Here is a 26,220-nt window from a genome sequence, read left to right on the forward strand (position 1 = left end):
CAGAATTGTTTTTGATTGAGTTTTCATTAAAACTGTTTAACAACCATGAGTCAACCATGAGTTAACCATGAGTAAGGAGTAAAGTGTTGTTTTATTTTTTAAGCAGTCATTCACACTGATGATTTTTACTAAAAGTATTCTCATCAGTCCCTTAGCAAAATCAAATTGAAATTAATTTAAATTTCAATTCCATCTACTTGAAAAAAGCCAATTCAGATAAAACCATCTTTGGAGATGCCATCTCCACTTTTAAAAACATAATCTTTGAAACTAAATATAAGTGCATAATGCATATGCACCAAATAGTCCAAAAGAAGTCTACGCTAGTGTCTACCTAGACAAAAGTAAGCATGTTTATACAGTTTAAATGCTTAAATGAAGTTTACATAAGCTGAACTGCAGTTATTTCCAACAGGTGGTTCAATGACTTGCTCACACTGCCAAAAATAAAATAATCAAGGCCTAATCTTCTCTGAATTCATTAGGAAAGTTTCACTGAGACAAGAAAAAGAAAAGACGTGCGCAAATTACTGATTTTACTTCAACTTTTTCCCCAGTTTGAAAAACAAGACATCTCAGAGCTACAGAGGTGCCCAAACCAGTCATACTGTACTGAATGTACTTCAAGTATTTTCTGCCAGAAAAACTGGCATCTTCCTTGTGTCACTGAATGACAACACGGAACTATTACTGTAGAATCCTCTTCTGTTTGTTACAGAAATTGGGATGCACAGTTCACACTGAAAAGTAAAATAGATTTTTTTCTCTTTTAGTTCGGCACTAGAGACAGTTCAAAAGCAACTGCATTGTAAATAAATGTCTGGCTAAGATTTCCTGGCCTGTGACACATCAGAGAAAGTTCACATAATGGCAGCTTACTTAAAATTGCATAACTTTCCTCAGCTTTTTTTGGACAATTGTCACAAGAGTAACTTAGGTGAAGTTACTATAGGACTTTCCATGATTTTATCACTCATGATTTAGCCTGTTATAGTTTCTTTCATGGTTTCAATCTGCATTGCGTCTGTATTTTTATCTCCTTATCGTACATCGCACAGATTATTATCTGCTGGAAACTGAACTTGTAGTCTAGTGGAACATTCATATTACATACAGCATTTACAAAATCCCCGTTTTTCAACAATATCCATGTGTTATTTCTGTATATTTTACAAATACATAGGAATATTTCTAAAGATGTCTTACCTTAATAGCAACGTATTTTGTGCGGTAAACTGCTTTACATGTAGCATATACGTGTCTGAAGCCTTACGCTTTCTTTAGCGCTTATCCACAGCTCAGAGCTGTCAATATTACAGTTAAGTGAAACGACATACATTTTTTTTCTTATACTGGTTTTCATGTCTCCTTTACATAGATGCACCACGAACAACAGTCACTAGGACAGTGTTAGCTTTCTATCAGCCTGCACAGCTAACTGGCAGCAACAGACATGTACGTCTGTCCATCTAAACAACAAAAATACCCTTGGGTATAGTCTTTAACATATTACAGAATCACCGATGCCAACGTATATGCATTTCATATGCAGATTTTGATTAATCTTCCTAGTCAAGGGTCAGAATTTGTAAAAGCATAACAGAACAGCTCACTGTGTAAAGAAATTAGCCTGTTTTGGTAAGCAACGTGCCAGTTAATGTATTTTCCCTTCAACCACCTCTCATGTATGTTTTACTTTTCTTTAAGTAATGCTGATTCTGTGAGATCATAGAATTATTCAGGTTGGAAAAGACCTCTAAGATCATTAAGTCCAACCATCCACCCAACACCACCATGCCTGCTAAACCATGTCCTGAAGTGCCACATCTACACATTTTTTGAACACCTCCAGGGATGGTGACTCCACCACCTCCCTGGGCAGCCTGTTCCAATGCCTGACCACTCTTTCAGTAAAGAAATTTTTCCTAATATCTAATCTAAACCTCCCCTGAGGCAACCTGAGGCCATTGCCTCTTGTCCTATTGCTAGTTACCTGGGAGAAGAGACCTACACCTGCCTCACTACAGCCTCCTTTCAGGTAGCTGTAGAGAGCAATAAGGTCTCCCCTCAGCCTCCTGTTCTCCAGACTAAACAGCCCCAGCTCTCTCAGTCGCTCCTCATAAGACTTGTTCTCTAGACCCCTCACCAGCCTCGCTGCCCTTCTCTGGACATGCTCCAGCACCTCAATGTCCTTCTCGTAGTAAGGGGCTCAAACCTGAACACAGTACTCAATGTGCGGCCTCACCAGTGCCGAGTACAGGGGCACGATCACCTCCCTGCTCCTGCTGGCCACACTATTCCTGATCCAAGCCAGGATGCCGTTGGCCTTCTTGGCCACCTGGGCACACTGCTGGCTCATGTTCAGCCAGCTGTCGACCAGCACCCCAAGGTCCTTTTCCGCCAGGCAGCTTTCCAGCCACTCATCCCCAAGCCTGTAGCGTTGCGTGGGGTTGTTGATAACACAAAAGAGCACTGACCCTTGGGATCTGCTAACCCCCAACAAAATATCAAGAGCTGTTATCCTGATGCTAGACTGTACTCATTTCTTTAATCCTCCACTTGCTTGATCAATGCCTGGTTTTGTTGCAGTTTTGATTTTTAAGCACTCTGGGATGCTTGCAAAAAGCTTCAGGCCCAGAAATACAGTACACAAAGCATCACAGCTGCAATGGGTAGAAAGAGACATCTACTGCAGCTCACATTTCCACATTGCACTGGTATGCAAGAAAATTAAAGGAATATTCAAAATTACATACAGAGGACCATCATTCCCTTCACAAACCAACTAAACAAAAATATCACTGCTCACAATACATCAGCTCATTATAACTATGAAGCTAGTTACATGAACAACTGACTTTGAAAGCTTTTGCTTTGACTGTTACCCCCCCATTTTTTCAGAGGTAAGTATCCCAAACACATCCAGGGTGGAAGGAAAGCACTGATGTTACCAGTTTTTGCCTCCAATCAGTCGCAGACAGGAGGAAATTACTCCAGAAAAACTGTTCTACAGCCAGAAATCTACAGAGGTAGCAGTGAAATCTTAAGGAAGTGGACAAGGTACCTATACCACAGTAACAGAAAACAGTAAGAACTGCTTTTAGTAACTGGCTTCTTTGGACAGACAGTCTCCTCTCCCTTCCCTGACTATTTTGGTCAAGAATACAACAGATCTTTACCCATGCTCAATGTGTGATTCAAATTTCCTTTTAACAAAAATGTCTGCCATTCTTCCATGACTTAGATAACTTCAGAAGCACTGAAAGTGCCAATATTCCACAACAAGGTACTTTGCTTTCTTTTGAGATCTCTATTTGCAACTGATTTGTAAAAACAACATTTCACAGTGCTAAGCGCATTCTTACTTGCCATCTTCCTTTATTCCCCTCACTGAACCTCCTCATTTTTTGCCCTTTATCATATTCTTACGGGTGAAGGATCCAGGAGGGAGAAAAGGCAGCAGACGTTTTAGTGTTTTTTTCCCCTCAGTTCTGAGGTAGGAATGCCCCGATACCATCCACTGCTTAGCCCAGTTAGCAAATCCAGGTGCCAGGCTGGTAACACATACACAGGGCTGCCCTAATAGCCCCCTTCATTAAACCACCAGGAAGAAAAGATGGGCCACTTCAGGGGCATTCACTCCGATTTGCAGTTAGGAGAAAGAAAAGTGTCATATTGGCACCTCTCCTCTTCAGTCCTCTGGCCTCATCTAGCAACTCTTCGACCTTCATCACTTACAATTATTTCAGACCTAGAGTAAAGGTATTTTATTATTATAACCTGCTAACTGTGCTTTATGACTTCTGGTAGAGTATCCACAGTATTTCCTGTTACCTGTACTTCAGAAACATGCAGAGCCTCTTGTAATTTCTCTGTGGTAATATTTTTTTTAATACTAAGGCAAAGGAAAGAAGTGAGGAAAAACAGGGACAGCACAAAGAAAGCTTGAAAATACTCTTCTACAATTACAGTGACAGCACAGAGAGGTTCCATCTCTAAATTCTAGTTCATGAGCAAGAAGAGTTGGTCAAAGCAAAACAAACAAGCAGAAGGACTTGATGGCCATAAAGCTAAGATCATCTTGTAAGAAAACAAACAAAACGCGGCTAATAAGCACCCGAAAACTCAAAATGCTTCTAAAAATACAAGGTCATAAAACACTGAACAAAAGCCAGGAAATTCTTAGTTGAGTATTAGATAACATGTCCTTAAATCACTCAGAGCCTCCCGGAAACCTCCTCTACAGTCATCAACCTCCTTTATTATCTTTGCATGGTGCATTAAACTTCGCATTTTTAACAGAGTATTTTGTATGTAATAATAAAGCCTCTCTATTAAAAAAGAAAAAAGTCTCCGAGAGTACATTTAATCCTTTCATGGCAGCCAAATCGTGCCAGGTGTTTGTGTTGCCGTTTTCCTCCTCCGATTAAACAGTAACGTTTATCGAGATTTCAATTGAATTTCTCCACTGCAAACTCTGAGAAAGGGCAATTGCAAGGTTGTGTTTCCCCCCCTCCTCCATTACATTCATTTGACTACAGACTGACAAAAGATCCAGTTCTTCACAGCCAACTCCGAAGTGGTTTTGAATCCACAACACTTCTACTTTAGGACTCGGGCCTAGAACACCAGATGTGTCTGTTTTTTCAGGTCAGAGTGTACGCTTATGCTTCCAGGTTTTATGACATTTCATAACAATCAACCTAAGTTTTTCTTCTACTGCCTCTCGATGATTTACACAAACTCACACTCTGCTTTTCTTTGAAAAAATCAGTAACTACGAAACATCTAGGCACAAAGTTGTAAAATCATCTTTATTAATACAAGCCCTATTGTCATTCCTCCCCTCAAGTCACCCTGCGGTCTGTACAACAGCTAGGCAAGGCTGTTACCAGTGACTTTAATTCCATTTTTCACAGCTCAAAAATAAACCGTGTTTTTCTCTGTGCTTTCCCCTCCCGTTATTTCCGCGTTTAAGAGCTTAACGACTGCTGCTATTAACTCCATTTAACCCTTGCTCTTCTCGAGAGGGAAGGGACGAAAAAAAAAAAAAAGCCACTTCTTTTCTGGCTCATTACCATAAAGAGGACACGTCATGCCGATTCTCCCTTTCTTCTCCTGCCTCCGACCCAAACCTTCTGGCGACACCTGGATCGGCACGGAGGGAGTCCCGGGGTTTACATAATGCCCCCACTCCGGCAGCATAAGGAGGCGGGGGCGGCCCCTTACCCCCCCCCCCCCCCGGCGACAGAAACGGAGGGAGGGGAAAGGAGAAGAAAATAAAGCCGAAATAAGGCAAAAGGCCGACCCTCCTCTCCGCGCAATTTAAGGGGGGGGTCAGAAAGCAGAGGAGGAGAAGAAAGAGGGAGCGGAACGTGTGTTATTTCCTGTTATTGTTACCCCCGCAGCCCCCGGCCCAGCGAGGGCCCCGCACCGCGCCGGGGGGAGGCCGCGGCGGCCCGGCCCTCACCTTTGTAGTGTACCCGCAGGTTGTTCTGGGAGAGGCCGATGTAACTGAATTTGTCCTTCGGGCTCCAGGAGCGGGGGAGCGGCGTCTCCTGCTCGTCCACGGCCGGGTAAAGCCTCTTCAGCCGCCGCTTCAGCTCCTTCTCCTGCTCGTTCAGGGCCGGGTCGCCGTGCGGGAATGGAGCCGGGGCGCTCGTGCCGCTGCTCCCGGCCGGCAGGCCCGGCGCCGCGCCGGTACCGCCGCCCCCCGCCGCCGCGGGCCCGCTGCCGCCGCTGGCGGGTGGTGGTGGCGGCGGCGGCGCGGCGGTGGGCGGCGGCGGAGGCGGCGGGTGGAGCAGGAGCGCGGCGGCCGGCGCGGGACCGGGGTTGGCGGCGGGGATCCCCGGCGCCGGCGGGGGAGCGGCGGCCGCCGCCAAGGGGAGCTGCGGCGGCGGCGGCTGTTGTTGTTGCTGTTGCCCGGACATCCCGGCTCCGGCCTCCTCCTCCTCCTCCGCCGCCACGTCCGGCGGTCGCGACTGTCACCGGACGGGCCCGGGGCGGAGCGACGGGCAGGCCCGGGCGCTGCGGTGCGAGGCGGCCGCCGGCGGCTCTGCCCGGCGGGTCACCCCCAACCAGAGCGTCTCGGAAGGGGGCGGGATGGCGGGGCGACGGCGGCGGCGGCCCGATGGGAGCGTGGGGCGCGGCGGAGCAGGGCTGGGCCGGGCCGGACCGAGGGACCGAATGAGGCGGGGAGGGCAGCGGCGCCGGGCGGAAGCGAGGCGGCCGGGGAGCGCGCGCCAGGCGCCGCGGCGGGGCGGGCGGGCTCCTCCTCCTCCCCCCTCCCTCTGTCTCTCTCTCGCGCGCGCGCGCTGCCCAGCCCCGGCGCCAGGCGCCGCCGTGCGTCCCCGAGTCAGCTGAGCCGGGGGGTCCCGGCCCCGCCCTCGCGAGGGCGGGTTGAAGGGGCGGGGCTTCCGCCCCCTCAGGCGGTGCGCGTCGAGGCGTGAGGGCGGCGGGGGTCGAGGGGAAGGCGGTGCGGCAGCTTGTGCCGCTATGGGCGGCTGCGAGTGGGGAGAATAGGTGTCGGTAGGCCGGTCTGGCGGCTGGGAGGCTGCCTGCCTCCCGTCGGGCCCGGCCCGTCTCTGGTGCCCGGCCCCGGGGGCGAGGGCAAGGATCACCGAGAGCAAGGCAAGGTGGGAAGGCCTGGACGCGCCTCGGCTGACGAGGACAGGAGGAGCAGAATGGTGTTCCCATTTCTTTTTATTTTTCCTTCCTATCATTTGTGCCTCGGGGGCTACTTTTGCCTGTGCTCGATGCCGTTGATCAATTAGCGGTTGCCAGCACTGATGTTTTCACGTGGCAGCAATGAAATAGAAATGTCTACAGGCAGGCAAGCGTGCCTGTGAAAACACCAGAAGAGGGAAGGGGATTTTACAGGCAGGCAGGCCTAGAACCTGCAGCGTTGGACGCTTCACAGATGATTTCCGGCTGGCGGTGCGTTGGGAGGACAAGTACAGAAGCAGGAAACGGAGGAGGTTAATTATACCTCACCTGCGCAGAATGGCCGGTGAGGTCATGCAGGTGTGACACGCACAAGGGCTTGGAAGAAGCCAAACATTTCTTGCCCGTAGTCACCAAAATACCCTGTCACGCAAGACCGCCCCATGACGTCTAGTAGCATCTATGGCTGGACAAAATGCAGCTATCTACAAATACCCTGTCAAAAGGAGCTGCAGACTAGATAACACTAGAAATGCCTAGGAGGGACGTCAAAACATGTGCTGAATCATGCCCGAGGGTTAATTGCCCTGGCGCTGGTAGGCTGTCTCCCACCAGATCTACATTTGCTTTCTAATATCTAGAGGGTTTTGTAAGCTGTGAAGCTTAGTGACTTAGAGTTAAATTTAAAAATAACATGATGTGCTTAATTCTTGACGTTATTCCCTACCCTGATTGCTTTTATCCCATCATTTACCATCTTCCTGGGATAAATAAATCTATCAAAACACTGTTTTTTATAAAAGCCTTTTTCCCCAAACACCCCACATACAGACTCATCCACATAACTTTTTCTGAGGTAGGGTATACTGTAGACTGTGCCAGAGGAGAAAATAAATTCCTTTATATAGAGGTATTCTAATACTTGGTATTAACCAGTATGTTATTTATTGCTCCTCTCTTCTGTTAGCTTGTTTTCTGAGTACAGCTTTGTGAGGATTAGAGAGAGCACACAGATATTTACATAAGTGCCCAGTTTCTGCTTTTCAATTGTAAATGAATTGGAACTTGTCAGATTTAGAAGTGGTACTCATGTTCCTCTCTAACATGCGTTATTTTGCAGTTTCAGTATTGAACTTACTTCACCATTACATGATCCATTCTGTTTCTTTAGGACTTCTTCACCATCACAGTCCTCTCTTGTCTTGCTTAGCTGAAATAATTGTGACAGCTGCAAACTTCACTATCTCACAATACACTCCTCTTTCTAGATCAGTGGCAAATACAGCAACAATACGAGACTTTGCTACAGAGCCCTGAAGCAGACTGTCGTTAACCTTCCGCCATCACAGAAACTCGCTGTTGAATTCTGTTCTTTGTTTTCCATCCCCAGTTTCTGAGCTGTGATAGTACTTTTCTTCTTGCCCAGTGATTACTTAGCTGCTGGAGTCATCTCTGGCTTAGGGATTTAGTCAAAGGCCTTTTGAAACACTGTGAAACGTGAACGAGTCCACTAAAATCTCTTTGGTTTTCGGGTGGGCTTTTTTTTGCCACTTTCAAAGAAATTCAGTAGATGGATCAGCCAGAAGTTATTTTGCTTTGCAGAAAAGCCTGGTCAGGCCTAATTTCATACACAGAGATTTTCTTCTATATGCTGGGTTTTCATTTGTGTTTACTTTTAGTGACCATTTCAACCAAAGAAAAGGCAATCCAAGCATTCCATCAGCTGGGGGCATTTGTTGTGCCTCCTGTTGGACATATCAACAGGGTGTCAACATGTCGGACACGGGTTTTAAAGTGAGTGCGGGTGATCGGTTCCCTCTGTCACTCGAGGGCCCAGGTCCTCCAGGCAGACGTGCTGCATGGGCATCAGCTCACTGTCGGTACGCCCGTCGGCTCTCCTGGGGGAACCCAGAGGCAGAGGAGAGGGGAGCGCAGCCCCTGAGTGACACCCTCCAGGCAGCATCGGTAAAAATAAAGCTCTCCCGATTACTGCACAAGCACATGCTCTTCTCACAACGGATCGTTCTGCGTGGCCTCGACATTGCTGAGGTTAGTTTAACTCCTGGATCCTGTGTTGGCTGCTCTCTGTGTTTTCATTAAGAGTAAGTGGGCTACGGCCATCTGTGCCAGCGATGCCAATAGCATTCTGGCTGTCATCGAGAAACAGAGGCATGATTCTCCTTGGGAGTCTATTTCTGTGCATGTCCTTTGTCGTCCCCCCCTGCCCCGTAGGACTGAGCCTCCTAGTTACACATGAATTCAGTACGTGTGCTACGGCTGCCAGCCTGACAGATTTCCAGCCACTTGCTCTCTGAAATCTAATGTTTCCCGTTTGTAGTGATGGTAACTGTTTGCTGTTCTTTGTTTAGCGTTTCTCCTGGTTAAATTTTTCCAGTGCATTGTTTCTTTGTAACTGTTTTGGAATGAATTTTCCTTGCTTCAAGAAGATGCCTGGAAATCAGCAGTGTGTTATTTATTGTTGTACCTACTGTGCTGAATTACTGGTCCTAATAAGAAAAGATAACCACTAAGAAGTAGGCTATGATATTTCAACCGTGTTAAGGATAGATCTCTTCAAACCGCTTGGAGGATTTTTTTGCTGAGCCCTTTGCTATTTGGACTATTTTTTTCCTTGCTAATTTAGTCGTTCATATGTAGGATAGGCTTGATGAACTGATGAGAGACTTGCCAAAATGAATCACGTATGCATTACAGGCCATCATCAGCTATTAACTTGGTTGAATCAAATGGTAATCAAGTTGCAATTTACAGTATTGCTGTATTGCTGCGCACACATAACACGGTACTTTTATAAAGTATAAGATAATTCTGCTTTTATAAAACTGAGCAATCCGCTAACAGAAATAATTTTGTTGTATGAGTCAACTATACCTGTGCCTGTCTTAGACCAAGAGTGATTAGAAATCTCTCGTTTGCCAGTGCTTCACTTGTGGTATTTATATGTATATATCTCTAAATATAGAGAGATACAGATACATATCTGTTTAGTTTTGGTACTTGAACACCAGCATGTATACACAGCGGGAGCAGACTTGTTCTCTGTGTTCTGTTCTTACCTTTCCAGTATGGACATAATGGGCACCGTGATCTATGGGACCCCAAGTTTTATGGAAGTATGATCCAGTCTTTGTACAAAATCTCACCAAATTTAATCTCTATAGTCCAATTTCTTTGAATTTCTTTGCATTTTATTAGTGAGTTTAAAGTTTATTCATAGATAACTGCATGCTTTTCTTCCAAAGTTGTTATTTATAGCTTTTTACCATAGTCTCTTTCCACATTGAAGAATGATTATTTTTGATTATTTTATAGTGCATAGGGTGGGGTTTTTTCCCCAGTATTAAAAAGCAGTTTAAGGATAACTGAAAATCTGTTCTTAGGGATAGATCATAAATAGAAGATGTTGTAGTCCACTGTCTGGGCTACTGTACAAGCATCGTATTCTAACTAAAATGTCAAAATGAGCATAGAAATAAAATGCCCTCCAAGCTGAATAGAATGTGTTTTATTCACAAGATAAATTTATGCAAGGGCAGGATAGAAAATATGACGAGACACATTGGTTTATTCCTTTTGTGAAAACAGATATCAAACCATAACGCTATTAGAGAAGTGATTCTCAGCTAGCAGGTCAAGATCTATTTCTGAGTCATCGTGAATTTCTACTGAGGGTGGAAGCAAGTTGGCATGATTTAAATGTTGAAATATAAGAAAAGCCATTGAAGACTGACTGAAAAAAAAATCACAGTGGACGGAATTTCTACAGCAAAAGAGTTTGCTTGGCCAGATCGGCCTGGACTAAAAAGTCCCTTTGTGGTAAGTAACCAAATGAAGTGAGGTTGAAGGGCAGGAAAAGATGAAATGAAATAGGAAAAGAGCTAATCATCCAGCCTCCTTGGACTAATGACGGAAGCACTCTGTACTCTTTTTTCCCCCTGCACTGGCTGGGTGCATCGGCAGCCTGACTCCTCGGAGCGGCTGGATGCGTTCCAGTACCCTTTTAAATAACGCGGGGCAGGTGGGTCACTGAACTGCTGAGTTTGGAAACTGCTGTGTGGCCGAGCACTATGGGACCTCCTCTATATGATGTTTAGGATGGAAATTTACTAGTTACACGCTTTTGGTAAACATTTTTAAGTTCCCCTGGCAAACCAGGCAGTGTTTTGTTTCAAGTCCGTGCATTGGTAGGGTGCCCATTACCATAGATGAGCAAGCTCAAAGGCTGCAGGCTTTCAGAAACACATGGGATGTGTCAAGCTGACCCACTTCTTGAAAGCCAGGCTAGGCCTTTGTGAAATGTCCTGTACTTGTTAGATGTTGGGATGTCAAGAATGTTTAAGTCTCCGCTGACAGGATAATTATTGTTATGGTGTTTATAGAGGTGGGAGGGCCCCAAGGGAAAGGAGGCCAAAAAGGAGAATCAGGAATTGAGATGAGTAAGGCTCCAGGAATTGCACACAGATGGAGCTTCGTCGTGCTTTTTCTTTAGCTCGCTTGGCTCTTCAGTAAAATAGATGTTTACATATGAGAAACTATTTTTTCCTCTCTTGCATCTCTCACACCTACAGATTCAAATGTTCCACACGCTAATCTTAGTGGCAGAAGTAGATTTCAAATGGACTTTAGGAATGTGAAACTGTCAGGTGAAAACACTGAGTTTTAATAATTTTTATTTATTGTAGCTGCTCCCAGTCCTACCGTCAATCTGTAGTTTGCCTCTTTCAAATCTGTTCCAGGGAAACAGGTTAGCATGACATCCCGAATATTTGCCTCCCTTGTTAGATAGTAGTATTTTACTGTACAGGACTGATCATTGTGTTATGATTTATGGAATATATTAAGTATACCAGAGCCTGTAGGATGTACAGACAGTTGCCTCCTTTTATTTTAAGAGTACAAAAATATGCATCCACAAAACACATCATCTGACAAAAATATTTTTCTAACTTTGTTCAGTCATGGTAACCTTGGAGAATACTCCATGACAGAGTGATTAAAATATTTCAAACAAGGTCATGATTTTGCAGGTGATTGTTTTTAAGATTAACTTGCCATTATATATGCTGTCATGATTGCAATGTATATGCTCAGAAGCTTAGAGGAAGAGTAGCTTCCTGTTCTAGCACACCTTATTATTATCATTATTATGATCAGCAATTACTGTTTGCCAAGCCATGCCTGTGCTAACCTGTGTCACCTCCTCTCCTCTCCACAGCTGGACCAGCTATCCTGTGAGCGTTCCTGCCAGGCACTTGTTTAAAGTCTTCTTAAAACCTCCTGCAACTGATATGCTAACAGGTTTCTCTTGTGTTTTGACTGGTAACAATGTAAGGGAATGCTTGAGTGGTTTGAAAATGCCTATTTAATTTGGATCGTCTGAAACCAAAATGGAATACAAGCACTTCTGTTGCTTTAAAAAAAAATTCAACCGTGCTTTCTGAAACATAAAATTTAAGTTTTGATCCAGATTTGCATTGCCACAGTAAGTGTTCAAAACTCATGAGTCAATGCCCACCCACAAATGAAATTGGCTTAAAAGCCCATTTTCTTAAAAATAAGACATTTAGAGAGGATGGGTAGGTGGTTGGTTATTTGCCATCTGTTTTCTGAGTTTTTAGGAGACCTTCCTTTCATATTTACAAGCTTTTGCCATACAGAAGAATTAAGAACTTGCTTAGAAAATATAAAGGCTGGGATTCATAGTGCAGTCCCTTGACTTTGGCAGCATATTGAAAAAATTTTTGAAGGATTTGCAATGAAATAATGAAAATCAGTAACACCTAATTTGACCTGACAGCATTCTTCTCCATGTTACAGCTTTGTAGAGGAACAAACAGTAAGCTGTACATACGAATCCCCTCGTATTTAACGTATGTGGTATATTCTGAGAAAGGCTGAGGAAAAGCATGGAGTGGAAATCTTTTCAATCTCAAAAAGCTCTCCATTGTATATTGCTAACTTCAGTTCACTTTTCTATTTCTTAAGGTAATTAATGTATGATAATGCTTGTTAACAGGCAAATGCTGTCTGTACTCCCAGGCCCTAGTAGGTTAAGTCTCTTGGTAGAGAGGAATTTATTTTTAAACATAAAGATTGCAGGCAACTAACAATTCAGCGTTGTCATGGATTTGTCACACTTGGCTAGTTCCTGGTAATTAAAGGAAGGTTTTGATAAACAAGTAGTTTGCTTAATTTTAATGGTCTGTGGTTAGGAGTTCTAGGATAAACCTGCTTGTCAGAGACTCCTTAATTCTTCTAGTGAATTTCTTATGTCATTGTGTTAGAGAGTCCTTATTTCTTCAGGTGAAAATATTATATTGTTGACTGCCAAGCACCTTTGACTAAACTCTGTGAATGCAAACACCTCCTTTTATACAGTGTCTTGCATTTAGCTGCTGGACTTGTTGAAGGCGCAGTTCTAGCAACTTGTAAGTTTACAAAAGTGCCATATTAAATTCATATGGCCAGTAGCATTTATCCCCAGCTCCGAACTAACCCTTACGAAAGTGCACATGAAGTTGTTTTGGAGAACCAGCTCATGAGTGAGAGCAATACAAATGACACACACAAATCCCATCCTTAGCTTAATTAAGTTAGATTTTTCTTGTTTGCTGCAACAACCAGCCTGGATTTTTAGATGAGGGTCCATGCCAAAAAAAGTTAATATGAGACTGAAGAAATTTATTTCTAAAAGTTTTTGCCAGACTGCAGAAAGGTACAAACTGGTGCATAGAGAGACATGTCTCAGTTCTGATTGACGTAAGGTTCCTGTGCCACGCAGGCCTCTTAGCCAGTGAGTTACACACTGTGGAAGTGTATCAGAAGCCCTCAAGCACTAGGATTTCTCTCTGCAGAAGGCTTGCACTGGTCGTGGACCAACAAATCTAGTACGCCCAGTAAGAGTGTTCTGGGTCAGTACTAGAAGCAGGAATCGCTTCCCTGACCAGTGCGTTAGGTATCTCACCCAAGTGCTCACCTCGGTTCTGTCAGCAGTTAATGGAGAAAGACAGGTACCTGGAGGACATCCCTCCCATTCTAGGACATTTGACAACAACAGATGAACCGGTTCCTGCTTAATCAAGCATTCTGCGTTCTGGAAAAAGTTATGCAATCATACAAACGAAGGCTACCAGGATGCAAGTGCACTCAGAGGGAAAGAATTAAAGCTGCAAAGCTTAATCCAAATTAACGTGTTTCTTATTATTATGGGTGCTTGACATTGAAACCTTTATAATGGCTTACAATATTTTTACAGACATGAGATATTTACTTTAAACTCACTGTATGGGAAATTTAAATCTATGCCATTTTAGATAGTATCATTTGTGGGGGTTTTGTTTGCTTTTAGTTACTTCTTTTACTACACTTTCGGCTTCTAAAGACAGCATGTTGTTCAAAGCATGCTTTTGCTCTCCAAAATCTCTGCTTGCAGCATGAATTCCTTTATTTGATGCAGTTCAGCACAAGGGTCTTTACCTGGCCCCTGTGGGTCCCATATGAGCAGTTTGATGCCGCCAAGCAGCCTCCTGTCATGGCTGGTCAGCACAAAGCCAAGCCGTGTGTGCAGCCGGACCCGGCACACAGCTGGCCTGGCAGGAAGAGCAGCAGTGGGTATGCGCTGGGTCCCCAACCCACTTCCCTGCCTGAACTTTGTGTCTGAGCCAGGAGGGCAGGAGATAGCACTGGCAAAATGCTGAAGAAGTGGGACCAAAAGCTGCTGAAGATGCAGTGCAGGTGAAGTGAGATGTGACTCAGTGACATGTCATTCCTGGCTCATAGGAAGAGGTGAGACAGAGCTTGGGCAAGAGGAAAATGAAACACTTGCAAATGAAACACTTCATAGGAGAAATAGCCTCTTCACCTCAGTTACTGACACCTCAATTTTCACTGCTAATCCAGGAATTGCTGTATGTAGTACGAGACACAAATACTGGCCCTAATTCTGTTGACTGCCTTTTGTCTCTAGGATAAGATTTGACCTTTTTCAGACTTGCTACTTCTTTGCAGCATTTTCGCTTTACCCTCCAAACCTCAGTCTGTTTTCTGCATTGAACTTTCCTGCTCTGTATCTTTTCATCTCTTTTTATGCAGAAGTAGAAGTTCCTTGTGGGCAGAGATGCTTATTTGTCTCTTATAGTTTATCCACTGTATAGGAATCAGATAGTTATATAAAGCAGTAATACTATTAATAGCAGAGAAGGCAGCAACTTCTCTTTCAAACTTTTAATACATATTCTCTATCAATTTAAATGGAAGCACGATCCATAATTAAAGTGGCACAGTCTTTTATGTACAGAAGGAATACTGAATCACAGTGAAAAATGCAGGAAAAGGAAATATTATAACCACGTCTACTCACAGAGAATATAAATGCAGCCACACAAATCTTTTAAATGTTCCTTGGTCAGGTATGCACTTACAGCTTGGTATTGGCTCAGGCAGGACCGATGTGAACTGGAAGACAAAACCAGCAAACATTACTGGGGCAACAGTGTAGGAAAAGTTTAGGGCACTCCACCCTGCTGTAACGAGGAACTAATCATTCCTCCTTAATGAATGGCTGGTAACAAATATGTGTGAAAGCAGTAGTTAAAAATTGGCCAGCAAGAACTGCCAAGTGACCATTATCTGAGCTTATGTTTTTTGTCTCTGGCTACCAGGGGTGCTCTAAGTTTCTGAAGAAATGGATGCTAACAATGACATATCCAGCAACAACTTTTCAAGAGGTGATACTGATGATGGACATCAACGCTGCCTGAAAGACAGCACTTCTTCATTTTAATATGGGTCCTAAAAGCAGAGGAAGGTAGGAAGAGGAGGAAGGTTGTATACAGCTAGAATTAGCCCTGTATTTTATCAAAAGCCAATATAATTTCTGAGCCTGTTCAAGAATGACCTTTTACTCTAATTTTTAACTGAGAAGAAAGGATACACTGTACAGGTGTAATATCTAGCCTCCGATGCTTAGTGCAGAACTTAAAAAGCATGGTAGGAGGAGGCCAGGTATCTACTTCTGTACTGAATTTAAAGACATCATCAAATTAGCAAGGCCTGAATTTTTATTCTATTTATTTACTTACCATTAAGTGATACAACATTCTCTTCCACATCCTGAAGGTCATTACCACAGTATATTTATTTTGGCTTCTCAGTGATGTCAAATATCCAGTCCTGTGCCTTTTACAAACACATACACAAAAAAAAAATTCACTAATTCGTGCTTGTTCTGTGCTGCCAAGAATGCAGCAAACTGTAACCAAGCTGCATATGGTTTGACTGTGGTAAAATGTCTGCACCCTGCCTACACTACTGGTGTAGTTCTACTGGAAGAAATATCCCAACTAGTTTTCAAGGGTGGGATAAAATCTTCCCTGAGGGAACCTGAGCGCCTGCTAGAAGAGCTGTCCTCAGCTGGGTCCAGGTTCATTCCTCTATTTCACATCCTGTGCCTTACATGAGAGCTATATTCATTGTTGCGATGCACAATTCCTATACACTTATATGTTATCATAGATTGGAAAAGACCTCTAAGATCATCAAGTCCAACCATCCACCCAACACCACCATGCCTGCTAAACCATGTCCTGAAGTGCCACATCTACACATTTTTTGAACACCTCCAGGGACGGTGACTCCACCACCTCCCTGGGCAGCCTGTTCCAATGCCTGACCACTCTTTCAGTAAAGAAATTTTTCCTAATATCTAATCTAAACCTCCCCTGAGGCAACCTGAGGCCATTGCCTCTCGTCCTATCGCTAGTTACCTGGGAGAAGAGACCTACACCTGCCTCACTACAGCCTCCTTTCAGGTAGCTGTAGAGAGCAATAAGGTCCCCCCTCAGCCTCCTCTCCTCCAGACTAAACAGCCCCAGCTCCCTCAGTTGCTCCACATCAGACTTGTTCTCCAGACCCTTCACCAGCCTCGTTGCCTTTCTCTGGACACGCTCCAGCACCTCAATGTCCTTCTTGTAGGGAGGGGCCCAAAACTGAACACAGTACTCGAGGTGCAGCCTCCCACAATGATGAAGGAGCAAGGAAAACAATCTGACCAACAGTGCTTTAGTTACAAAATCAACAGATGCACGACACAAATTGTTGAATTCGGCCTTGCAAGATGGTACCCTTAAAATAAACATTGAAGTAGTAGGCACTGCACAGTTTTGCCTGTGTTTGCTGCGGCTCAGATGGTGGACAAAGCACTGAGTCTAATGCTACAAAAGTCTCTGACTAGCAGCTCTAAAACAAAAGGCTGAGTCCTGGTCCTCCAATCACACTTGTGCTAGTAGGATTTCAAACTCCCTTGGGTTCTCACTGGCAAGTCAAGCTTCACATCTGCGTGTAGCGTATCAGGTATCAAAGCGAGGACCCCGTATCCAAACAGGAGTGGAGATGGTCGCTACTAAGGGGCACGCAATGTTTGAACTATGCAGTGCGTAACTGAGGAAATAAACATGAGGTAATAAAGAAAAGGCAAGCCAGCAGTAATCTGACTAATCCTCCCTTTCAGGGGGATTTTTTTGATGTATAGTGGAACTTCAGAGATGAGATACACTGATAACACTGCAAGATTACTACAGTATCATGATTGTTTATGTCATGGAGTTGAAAGAACCTTTCCTCTAGTTGATGCTATTTAAGAAAATGTATTTAGTACTAATTTGAATTTACTTTTTTTAAGACAAGATCATGCATATGGGTGAAACAGGAAACATCTTTTAAAATGAACTCATGCATCTCTAGCACAATTACTTGGCCATTGGGCTTGCGTCTCTTCAGAGCCTCCTCTATCTGATGATGTGAAAGTCACTGCAAAACAGATTTAATCTGGCTGTCGGGATATTTTTTGAAGAGGCAGAGACTACAGGAAACTTTCCTAACTTGACAGACCTTCTGTGTGGAGTTCAGTGAACTCTCAGGCAGGACCAAAAAGCAAGTGTCACGGCGAGGCTTTCCTCTCAAACTCAGGCAGTTCTTACCTACCATGTCCTGGGGCTGCTGCAAGTCAAGCAGCAACCCCTGCCTGGCTGGGCCGAGGGTGCACATAGCCACAGGTATAAGAAGGGTTGCATCTGTTCCCTCAGAGGCCACCTTAAGAAAAAAAAAAAAGCAGAACCAATGAGCAAAGTCTGCACTGACTGTACATGTTCCAAATAGGTCACAAACATCTACTTTAAAAGCTTGTCTGTTACTGTTGTGCCTGTTTTAAACTGGCTGAGGAAAACAAACGTTCAGTAACGGTCTGTTCTCACCAGTTCTGTTATAGGTTAATAAACACTTTGACAGGTGCTGGTCTTCAGGTTTTCATGTGTAAATAAAAAAAAAACCAAAGGAAAATTCAGCATGTAAGTCTACTACGTCAGTGAAATCATTGCTGTAATCAGGGACTATAAACTATATAGCACTTCATCTGCAGATCTTGACGTGCTTTCAAGAAGCGTTATTACCCCACTCTTACTGCTGGGAAAACAGTGATGAAGAGGTGCAGTGACTTGGCCAGAAGTCACCCAGCTGGCCAGTGTCAAAACTGTGGATAAATCCCAGGGCTAATTATTTATCCTAGAAGCCGCCTCAAAATAAATAATACAGAGAATTGTGCAATGGAGTGTGCTCTCGGGAACAGTGGCAGAACATCGGATGAAAATAGACATAACAAACTGAAATACTGGGAAGTAATTAGATTTAAGACAAGAAAATAACCATGGAAGTACATGTAAGTTTAAACATCATGTAGTAAAGAAACTTTGCTTTGGCAAGGCAAAATTTTTATTATTAAAACATGCTACGTTTTCTAGATTATGTCTCTATGTCATGACTTTTTTTTTTTTTAAATGATCGAGGGCAGCAACAATGACTACAGCCCTGAAAAGATAATCTCCTGAAACACTGCTTTTGGAAGTAGAATAGATACACAGGTACAGACTCTGAACGTAACCGATGGTTTTGACTTGTGTGTGCTAGCTAGTGAGTTCCGAATCTTGTTTCATCGAGCTATTCCGCGCCCTCACCCACAGAGCGTTCAAGCGGAAGTTAACCACTGCGGCAAGCGGTATGGCCTACAGCCCTCTTGATCTACAGGTGTGCAGGGGCATCCGCCATCAACCCGGACATCCCTAGGCCCTTGTGCTTGGGCACGACGTGTGTATACCTGCTCTTCAGATCTTCACTCTGCCTAGGCTGCGTGGCTGACCACACAGTCCCAGGACGAATGGCTGATAGACAGCTTTCCCGCAAGCTTATTTTGCAGCCCTGGTATTTTGAGTACTCTGAACTTCATTCATCCCTTCAGAAAATCAGTGGAAGCAGTCAGTCCTGAAGGAGTCAGCTCCTTCAGCCCTGGGCAGTAGAAGAAATGCATGGGTGGATATAAAGTAACTAACATCTATTTTCATTTGTCTATGTCATTTTTTTCCTCACTACTTGTCACCATTCTTTTCCATAAGAGTCTCTTGCAAACTCCTCTGAGTTTAGGCTACTGCACACAACTGCAAATCACAGATAGTCTCCGATATTCATCCTGTTTCTTGTGTTTTTCCTTCAAACAGCCCACAAGACTTGCTACTTTTCAGGCCGGTCATACCTTTAAAATAACCTCATCAGGTGGCTGAAGTCCCTCCACATGAAATATGCTGCTTAGCTACCTCCCAAGCTGAAGGTCAGGCTTAAAAACTACTTTGCCCTGGGTTGCAGCCGCCTACCTTTTGGGTTCTGTGTGAACAGATCTTTAGGTTTAATAATACCTGGCCAGCCTTTCGCCAGGAGCCCTTGGAAACACAGCCCAGCAGGAAGCTGCACGCCAAGAGCAGAGTCACTCAAAGCAGAGCTTCACATCACACGCACACAGGTATGAAGATGCGAATATTGAACAGGCTGGTTTGGACGCCTCAAATCACTGCACGTGTTATCCCAGCGTATGGGGCCAGCTCCCACTGACCCTTCCCCACAGCAGCATCATCATGAGGCGCAAGTTGTTAGCTCTCCCAGGGCTACGCTCCCCCACCCTGTGCTACAGCAGGGAGACCAGTACCTCTCAGAGGCAGTGGGACGGCCTCGCGGTGAGCCTGGGGGCTGCAGGGTTACCTGGGTGGAAGAGGGCTGGTTGCTGCCCACGTCTTGCTGGGGCAGAGGGCCTCTTCCTCGCAGGAGTGCCAGGGATCCCGCTGCAGTACACACGTTCCCCGGGACGCCAGATGAATTATGGATGAGTTGGCCAGAATTTTTCCATGTGCTTCCGCTGCTGCACAGCGCTCATCGCCAACTGAGCTGTGGTTTTCAACTGCTGTCTGGGCCTAATGCTTCTAACATTAAAAAAAAAAAAAAAAATTGCTCTCGGTTTTCTGACAGAATGCTCCGTGGCAGGGCACGGGGAATCCCAGCGCTTGTGCAGTGTCAGGCCCCGGTGTCCACAACATTTTGCTGAATAGCCTAGCACGTGCTAGAAATCATTTGGTCCTTTCTGCCTGCTCTGCTCCTCTGTCCCTCCCACTAGCCAAGTGTATCGACAGAGTCAATTAGAAGAGACAGCAGCAATGCTGAAACTGATTTGAAATTCAACTAGGATCTGCTAGCAACTGGAGCTATGTACAGCAAGCCGAGGGCAGGCAGTTACCCAAGGACGTAGTGACTGTCCGTGTATGCCAAAAGCAATCTTTTTTTTTTTTTATTTCTGTCAGCTAGATTCAGATTAATTTCTGTTTAGCAAATGTTGATTTCTTTTGCTCTTCTTTGAGCACATGAAATGTGTGTGGTCTTAATTTGTGATGGTCATGGAAAAGAAACAGTCCAGTTCTGGAAATATTTGCTATGAGACAAAGCACAAAATCCTTCTACTACGGCATTTGATGAGTCCTCTCAGAAAGACTGCAGCTTTTGTAAACGCTTGCAGAGATAGAGCAGCACTGATGTCAAACTATACAGCATGGGAGACTAAGCATTAATTCAAGCCTTATTGTAAATTTCTATTATCTGCATTCGAGTTGCATCTAGAACTCCCAATCAAGACAACCTTCAGCTGTGCTAAACACTACATCCATAGGAATGACTGTTTGCGCTTTCAAGCACTTCGCATCTAAATAGACAATGTAAAATAAACTGGTGTGAAGTCAAAGAAATGAAAGATCCCTACCAGCTCTTTACCTAGACACAGTCAGTAGGCTCCTTGGCTGCATTCAGAGAAGACCAAACTCTGTGTTTGTCTTCAGACAGCCTGATTTTAACTCATTGATTTTAACGGGAGAGCAGCATAGGAGTATTTTTCCCTGTATACATGTATGACCCCTGAATCCAGCCCCAGGGAGGAATCTGAAGATGAATGACATACTGTTTTACGGGCTAACATGGCAGAAATGGCACAGGAAGGAATACAGGACAATCACGCTTTTGGGAGGGCCATAACCAGCATCTCCTGGAATTGCCCATAGCACCAAAAGAGTCCTTGCTTTGCCCAGCCCTTCCTTAAGAGCTATTCAAATGCAGATGTCCCAGTCAGCCCTTCTGAGTTCTCTGAGCTGGCGTAGTTGCACTTGGCCCTATTTATGTAGCATATAATCTCAATTATTCATGCACACATTTCACGACACCTTTGCCACAGTCATTAAAAGGCTCCTGTGGCTGTTAAGCCAGCATATGATCCAAGCACAATACTGCGATGAAGTTAATTGATCTTTACCCTGAAGTACTCGATCCACCTTATTTCTAGCTTTCACCTGCTGCCATGGGATGTGGCTGTGTCTTTGGCCGTAGGAGGACAGAGTGCCCTGCACAGCCTATTGTTCATCATCAGCTTCCCTCTTAGTCTTCTTTTCAATAAAGAGACTGATCGTAAGTCTCTTACCATAAATAAGCTTTGCTTAGATATCATGTAACTCTTACTGCTCCTTCGTGAAGCCTAAATTGTCAACATCCTTTTTCTCAAGCATGGGCACCAGAACAAGACACACTATTCCCTTAATGTTACTGTAATATCATCTCTTTACTCCTACGGAAGGTATTCTACACCCAGGGATCGCATCAGCCTCCTTAGTCACCGCATTGTTCTGGCAGCTCCTGCGCTGCTGGTTGCCCGTGTGGTGAGGTTTGTTGCTAATTCTTGGAATCCTGTGATTCATTCAAAGCTGTCTGTGCTGCTGCAGCGATCGCGGGCCCTCCTGCAAGCGAGAGAGTGGAAGTCACTTTAAGTCACCGTTCATTTTTTGCCTCTTGACCACATCAGCATAGCACCCATGGAGGTGGCCACAGGCAGCGAGGTGTGCAGCAACTCTTCTGCAGATTGCTATTTAAACATTCCTGTCATCCTGTGAAGAAAAACCAAACACATTTAGTCACATACAATTAGTCACTGAACAAATTCCTGTATTGGTCTGAAATAGGTCCAGTTTGCCATGCTGCAACGGCCCCATAGGCCAAGGTTTCCCATGGGACATAGTGATTGCGTAGCTTCCTGGAAGAGGAGGAGGCTCCTTTCTTGAGAGATGCGAGTATCTCTCTAAGTAAACAATCAGAGCTAAAAGGTGGTCATTAAGAATAGTTGTCTATTTTCCTTTCAGAATGAACATACAGTGCTATGTTTAGAAACTTACGTAACAATGCAAGGTTTCTATATGCACATTTATTTACCCAGAAGATTTTATTGTCCTGTTTAAAGTTTAGACAAAAACAAATCAAAGGACTACAGAAATAGTTGTGTGTTACAGGTGTTATAGCACTATGATGCTGGCCAACACAACAGAATGCCTTTAATCTGACAAATTACCAGAGCTGAAGACAAAATAGTTGTTCTCGTTTCTCAAATATTCTGTCAGGTTTTCTATCTTAGATATATGTTGGATCTAAGTAAAATGATTATGTTCATGCAGGACATAAATATATTGCAAAATACTGGAGCGTGCAATGCTGCCCTGCTTTTAACTTGCCTGAGATTACAGAGCCAGGATCCACAGAATTAAAAAATCAGTTAAAAGACAGTAGGTAGGTTGTATAGCCCTGGGAACAGGTTGCTGAAATTTGAATTTAGCTCTGTGCCAACAGAGCATGAAGAAAAACAAAAAAGGAAGATACAGAGACATACAAAAAATATATCAATGTAAGGTCACTGCAAGCCGGAGTAGAGAGTGCCAAAAGTTTTCTGAGGGAACTTTGTTAAAAGGATAAAAAAACCTCAATTTACACCAATGAATCGGAACAAAAAATATGGCATAGCTCACATATTTGCATTTTAATAATAGTGCTGGAAACTGAAACATATGTCAGTCTGAATATAAAATAGGCATAAATTAATCTCAATTCAGTACCCGCTTATCCTTGTCCTGTGGTTCTGGTACCAGAGCCAATACAATCAGGAAAACAGTAACACATCCTCGGGGTCAGTGTGTAGGTGCTTCATCGCGCCCAGCTGTGACAACCTGGGGACCATGCCTGGGTGTAATTTTTGTGTTCTGATTTAAGGTAAGAAACTGCTGAGTTACAGAATGTCCTGGTGGACGCGGAGCTGAACTGTCAGGCCCATGTCACACGCCTTCCAGAGGTGAGAAAGCAGAGAGTCCCTAAAACTCAACTGCTCCCATTCCAAATGGGAACAGCTTTGGGAAGTCAGACAGCTGGAAGCTGAATCAGTCCCACTGAGCTTGCCTGACATCCAGGAGTGAGGAATGGAAGAATTTTCTCAGATACAGAGCACGGACCAGCCCTGAGCATGGGTTCCGTGCTGCTGTGGGGTACGGCGTGGTGACGCAGCCAAGCCTCTCTAGGAGCACACTGACACCAAACGGGGCAAGTCCTGCCTCCCCCAGGCTGTCTGGCCCTGTGGTGGGATGGCTCACCTAGCAAACCCAGTAAAAATACTGCTCGCCATCGCGGGCGGAGTTGGTTTTCTGCGAGTTTAGGTCCCTTGAAATCCTTGCCGTGAGACAAGAGGAGCTCCAGTGGCACAGGAGGGGAAGCTGCAGGGGTGCACGGCTAGGGCGGAGGTGGAGTGGGACGGCCCCTTTTGGCGGCGAGTAACTGTCGGATCAGGTGAGCCGGGCTGTCTCATCCCGCCTTAGACCTGGCAGGCTGGGGTGCCCTCCGGGGCACAGAAAGCTTGAGCAGAGGAACAAAACAGACAAGCCTCCTTTCACAGCACGTCGGTTTAGTTGCAAGATTCAACTCAGCTAAAGAAGTTTCCTGTGACTTGGAGGAGAGCAGAAGCCTTCAAGGTCTCTGACCCCAGCCCAAATAAAGCTCAGAAGACTCAGGCAAGGAAAACCATACCGAAGCTGATTATTTTGCACAGATCTGTACATTCCTTGGGCTGCCTCAGTAGGGCACGATCAGTGCTAGCACTCCTCAAACGCATGTGCCCAATTGCTTCCATGATGAAGAGATGCTCTGTACTCAGTAACTCAGCGTTACTTTGTAGGAACGGAGGGACAAAACCTGTGCTTGAGCTAATGGGGAGTGTGGGGTAAAGGGAGGAGCAGCTACGTTTTGGGAGATTATAGGAGCCAAGCTATAAAAGGTCTCCATTCCACAGAAGGGTAACAGAGGGTTTCTGTGTTCTGGATAGAGCCACCTCTGTGAGCTGCTCAGATTAAACATGGTAGGAGAACATGTGGACCCAATACAGCCAGAGCAGGACTGTGTGGTAACTGCAGGGCCTAACTCCACCTCCTTTTCCTCATAATCTTTCCTTGGTGAAACATTCAGAGCCCTTTTGGTCCAGCCTACATCTGTATTTCCTGACTGAAATCTAATATGACCACCCCCTCCCCACCCCCGCCAACAGTGCCTCATTTACTTTAGGGAGAAAAATGATTTGCAGTCACTGACCCTATTTTTCCCGTTATGAAATCATTTATCAGTATGCTAGACTTTGCCTACTGAGCTAACCCACATTAATAAAGCAAAATGCAAATGATGTGCTTGTCTCTGCTGACCCTGACTTTGAAAACTGGCTTTTCTTTCCCTGCTTCTCATCTTCGACAAAAGAGATGCAGGCGTAAGCTTAGAAGTCAGCAGGTACACCTGCCTGTCTGTCAAGTGACCTGAATCCCACTTTTCGTTACACAGACTTTCAGTACCGTAGATACTGAGAACTGGTGATGCTGTAGCAAATGACAGATGACGCCAATAAGGCTAATCAGACAGTTCCACATTCCTCTACCAAAACCTTTCCCTCCTTTCCCTTAACTCTCTCTCCTTATGGTTAATTCTTCCCTTCCATCTTGCTGGTTTGTCTGAAAACCAGCTTTAATGCTAAAGGATGTAGGTACATCCATCAGGTTCCAGACAGTGGAAAGAAAAGTCTCTGAAAACATCTTCCCTACCCATTCTGGCAAGCTTTCTTCTGTAACTTCCCCTTTTTACAGTGCAAGACTGCATAGGCCGATTCCTAAAGATACGAAGGCTCACATCACTTCTCTTTCACATGCTCTTAACACTTCTCTGTTGTTCCCTCTGTCCCTCAGAGCCTCCACTAACTTTTCTATAGCATGCACACTGTTATTCTCAATACTCACAGGATTTCCTAATTTCCTTGGCTCATCATCTCACCACAACTCATGTACAGCAAGTACTTCCAAGCCCCTTTTCTACTCCGTCTTGCATTTCTGACATTCTGCTATGTACTCTCATTGCACCATTGAAATTGCTCTCGTGACTTCTGCTTCCTCAAATGACGTTCTCTTTATTTATATCCTCACTGATCCCTGTGTCCCTTACTTTTGTCATCTCTCTGCCAACTTTATCTTTCCTCTCAACACTTTCTCTCCTTGGCTTTCACAACTCTGTCCTCACTTCTCCCTTTTGACAGCTGAGGCTTCCTTTTCCATTCGAATTCACCATGGAAATCTGGGCAGGCTTCCTCTCTTCTGCCTCTCCCTGTGGAGCAGTACCCAGTCACGTTGGCAGCATTCTGCATCGGTGATGTATGCGTTTATCTTGGTTTCTCCATCCATCCAATCCTGCATTTTTGCCACTAGGTCTTCTTGGGGAAGTGTCTTTGCCAGTTTGACTTTCACATGGCTGCTGCTCAACTTCTGAGGAGACCCTTGAAGTGCTACTCCAATCCCCCTGCTCTCTTTCTAAGCGTTGTCCTTCCTTTCGTCCTACCCTGTTGCCTGGACTAATCCAAGCCAGTCCTACCCCAAGGCAGCCAGACCATGTTCAAGCTTTGCAACCTCTTCTCTCAAAATCACAGCACTCTTGCATGTTTCGTTTCTTTTCATCTCCCCTGTATCCCTATGGGAGAGATCTATAATTGCCCCTTCCCTGCTATTACAAATCAAAAGTCAGTACAATTATTCTTGCCCAGTTTCTCACCTCTTTAAATCCCTCCCCTGACTCCCTCTTTTACCATCATTCAACTTTTAATTTTCTTCCTCCTTCACAGTCACACCCTCTTCTGATCACTTTTACTTCTTACCATGCCATGCATTTCTTCTTCTACTTTATCAGTGATGCAAACATTAATCCTTGTAAAATTTGTGGACACTTCTTGCTTCATACTGCTTTTCATTCTGCCTGAGTAGCTAAAATACAAATCGTAATGCTTGAGCAAGCTAT

At 44.6% G+C, this 26,220-nt stretch overlaps 2 protein-coding genes across 10 annotated transcripts in view; both read right to left on the bottom strand.

Annotated features, from left to right (window-relative positions):
- RANBP9 (RAN binding protein 9) overlaps positions 1-6,214 on the bottom strand; it is a 42,976-nt gene extending 36,762 nt beyond the window's left edge. Inside the window, exon 1 of the mRNA XM_075416847.1 lies at positions 5,471-6,214. Within this exon, the coding sequence (XP_075272962.1) occupies positions 5,471-5,930 (460 nt within the window). The 5' untranslated portion in view covers positions 5,931-6,214. The remainder of the gene's footprint in view (positions 1-5,470) is intronic.
- A 5,351-nt stretch (positions 6,215-11,565) lies between these two features.
- MCUR1 (mitochondrial calcium uniporter regulator 1) overlaps positions 11,566-26,220 on the bottom strand; it is a 46,578-nt gene continuing 31,923 nt past the window's right edge. For 4 of the 9 annotated variants that reach the window (XM_075416838.1, XM_075416840.1, XM_075416829.1 and 1 more), the window contains 4 exons: positions 19,762-21,827; positions 17,661-17,772; positions 15,765-15,861; positions 11,566-15,138 (listed from right to left, as the gene is read on the bottom strand). In XM_075416838.1, coding sequence (XP_075272953.1) covers positions 21,785-21,827 — 43 coding nt within the window. In that variant the 3' untranslated portion in view covers positions 11,566-15,138; positions 15,765-15,861; positions 17,661-17,772; positions 19,762-21,784. Of the gene's footprint in view, positions 15,139-15,764; positions 15,862-17,660; positions 17,773-19,290; positions 21,975-26,220 lie in introns of those variants that run through there. The other 5 variants (XM_075416835.1, XM_075416833.1, XM_075416831.1 and 2 more) reach the window with 4 other exon arrangements.

Source organism: Opisthocomus hoazin, chromosome 3, assembly GCF_030867145.1.
Source record: "Opisthocomus hoazin isolate bOpiHoa1 chromosome 3, bOpiHoa1.hap1, whole genome shotgun sequence".
Classification (NCBI taxonomy): Eukaryota; Metazoa; Chordata; class Aves; order Opisthocomiformes; family Opisthocomidae; genus Opisthocomus; species Opisthocomus hoazin.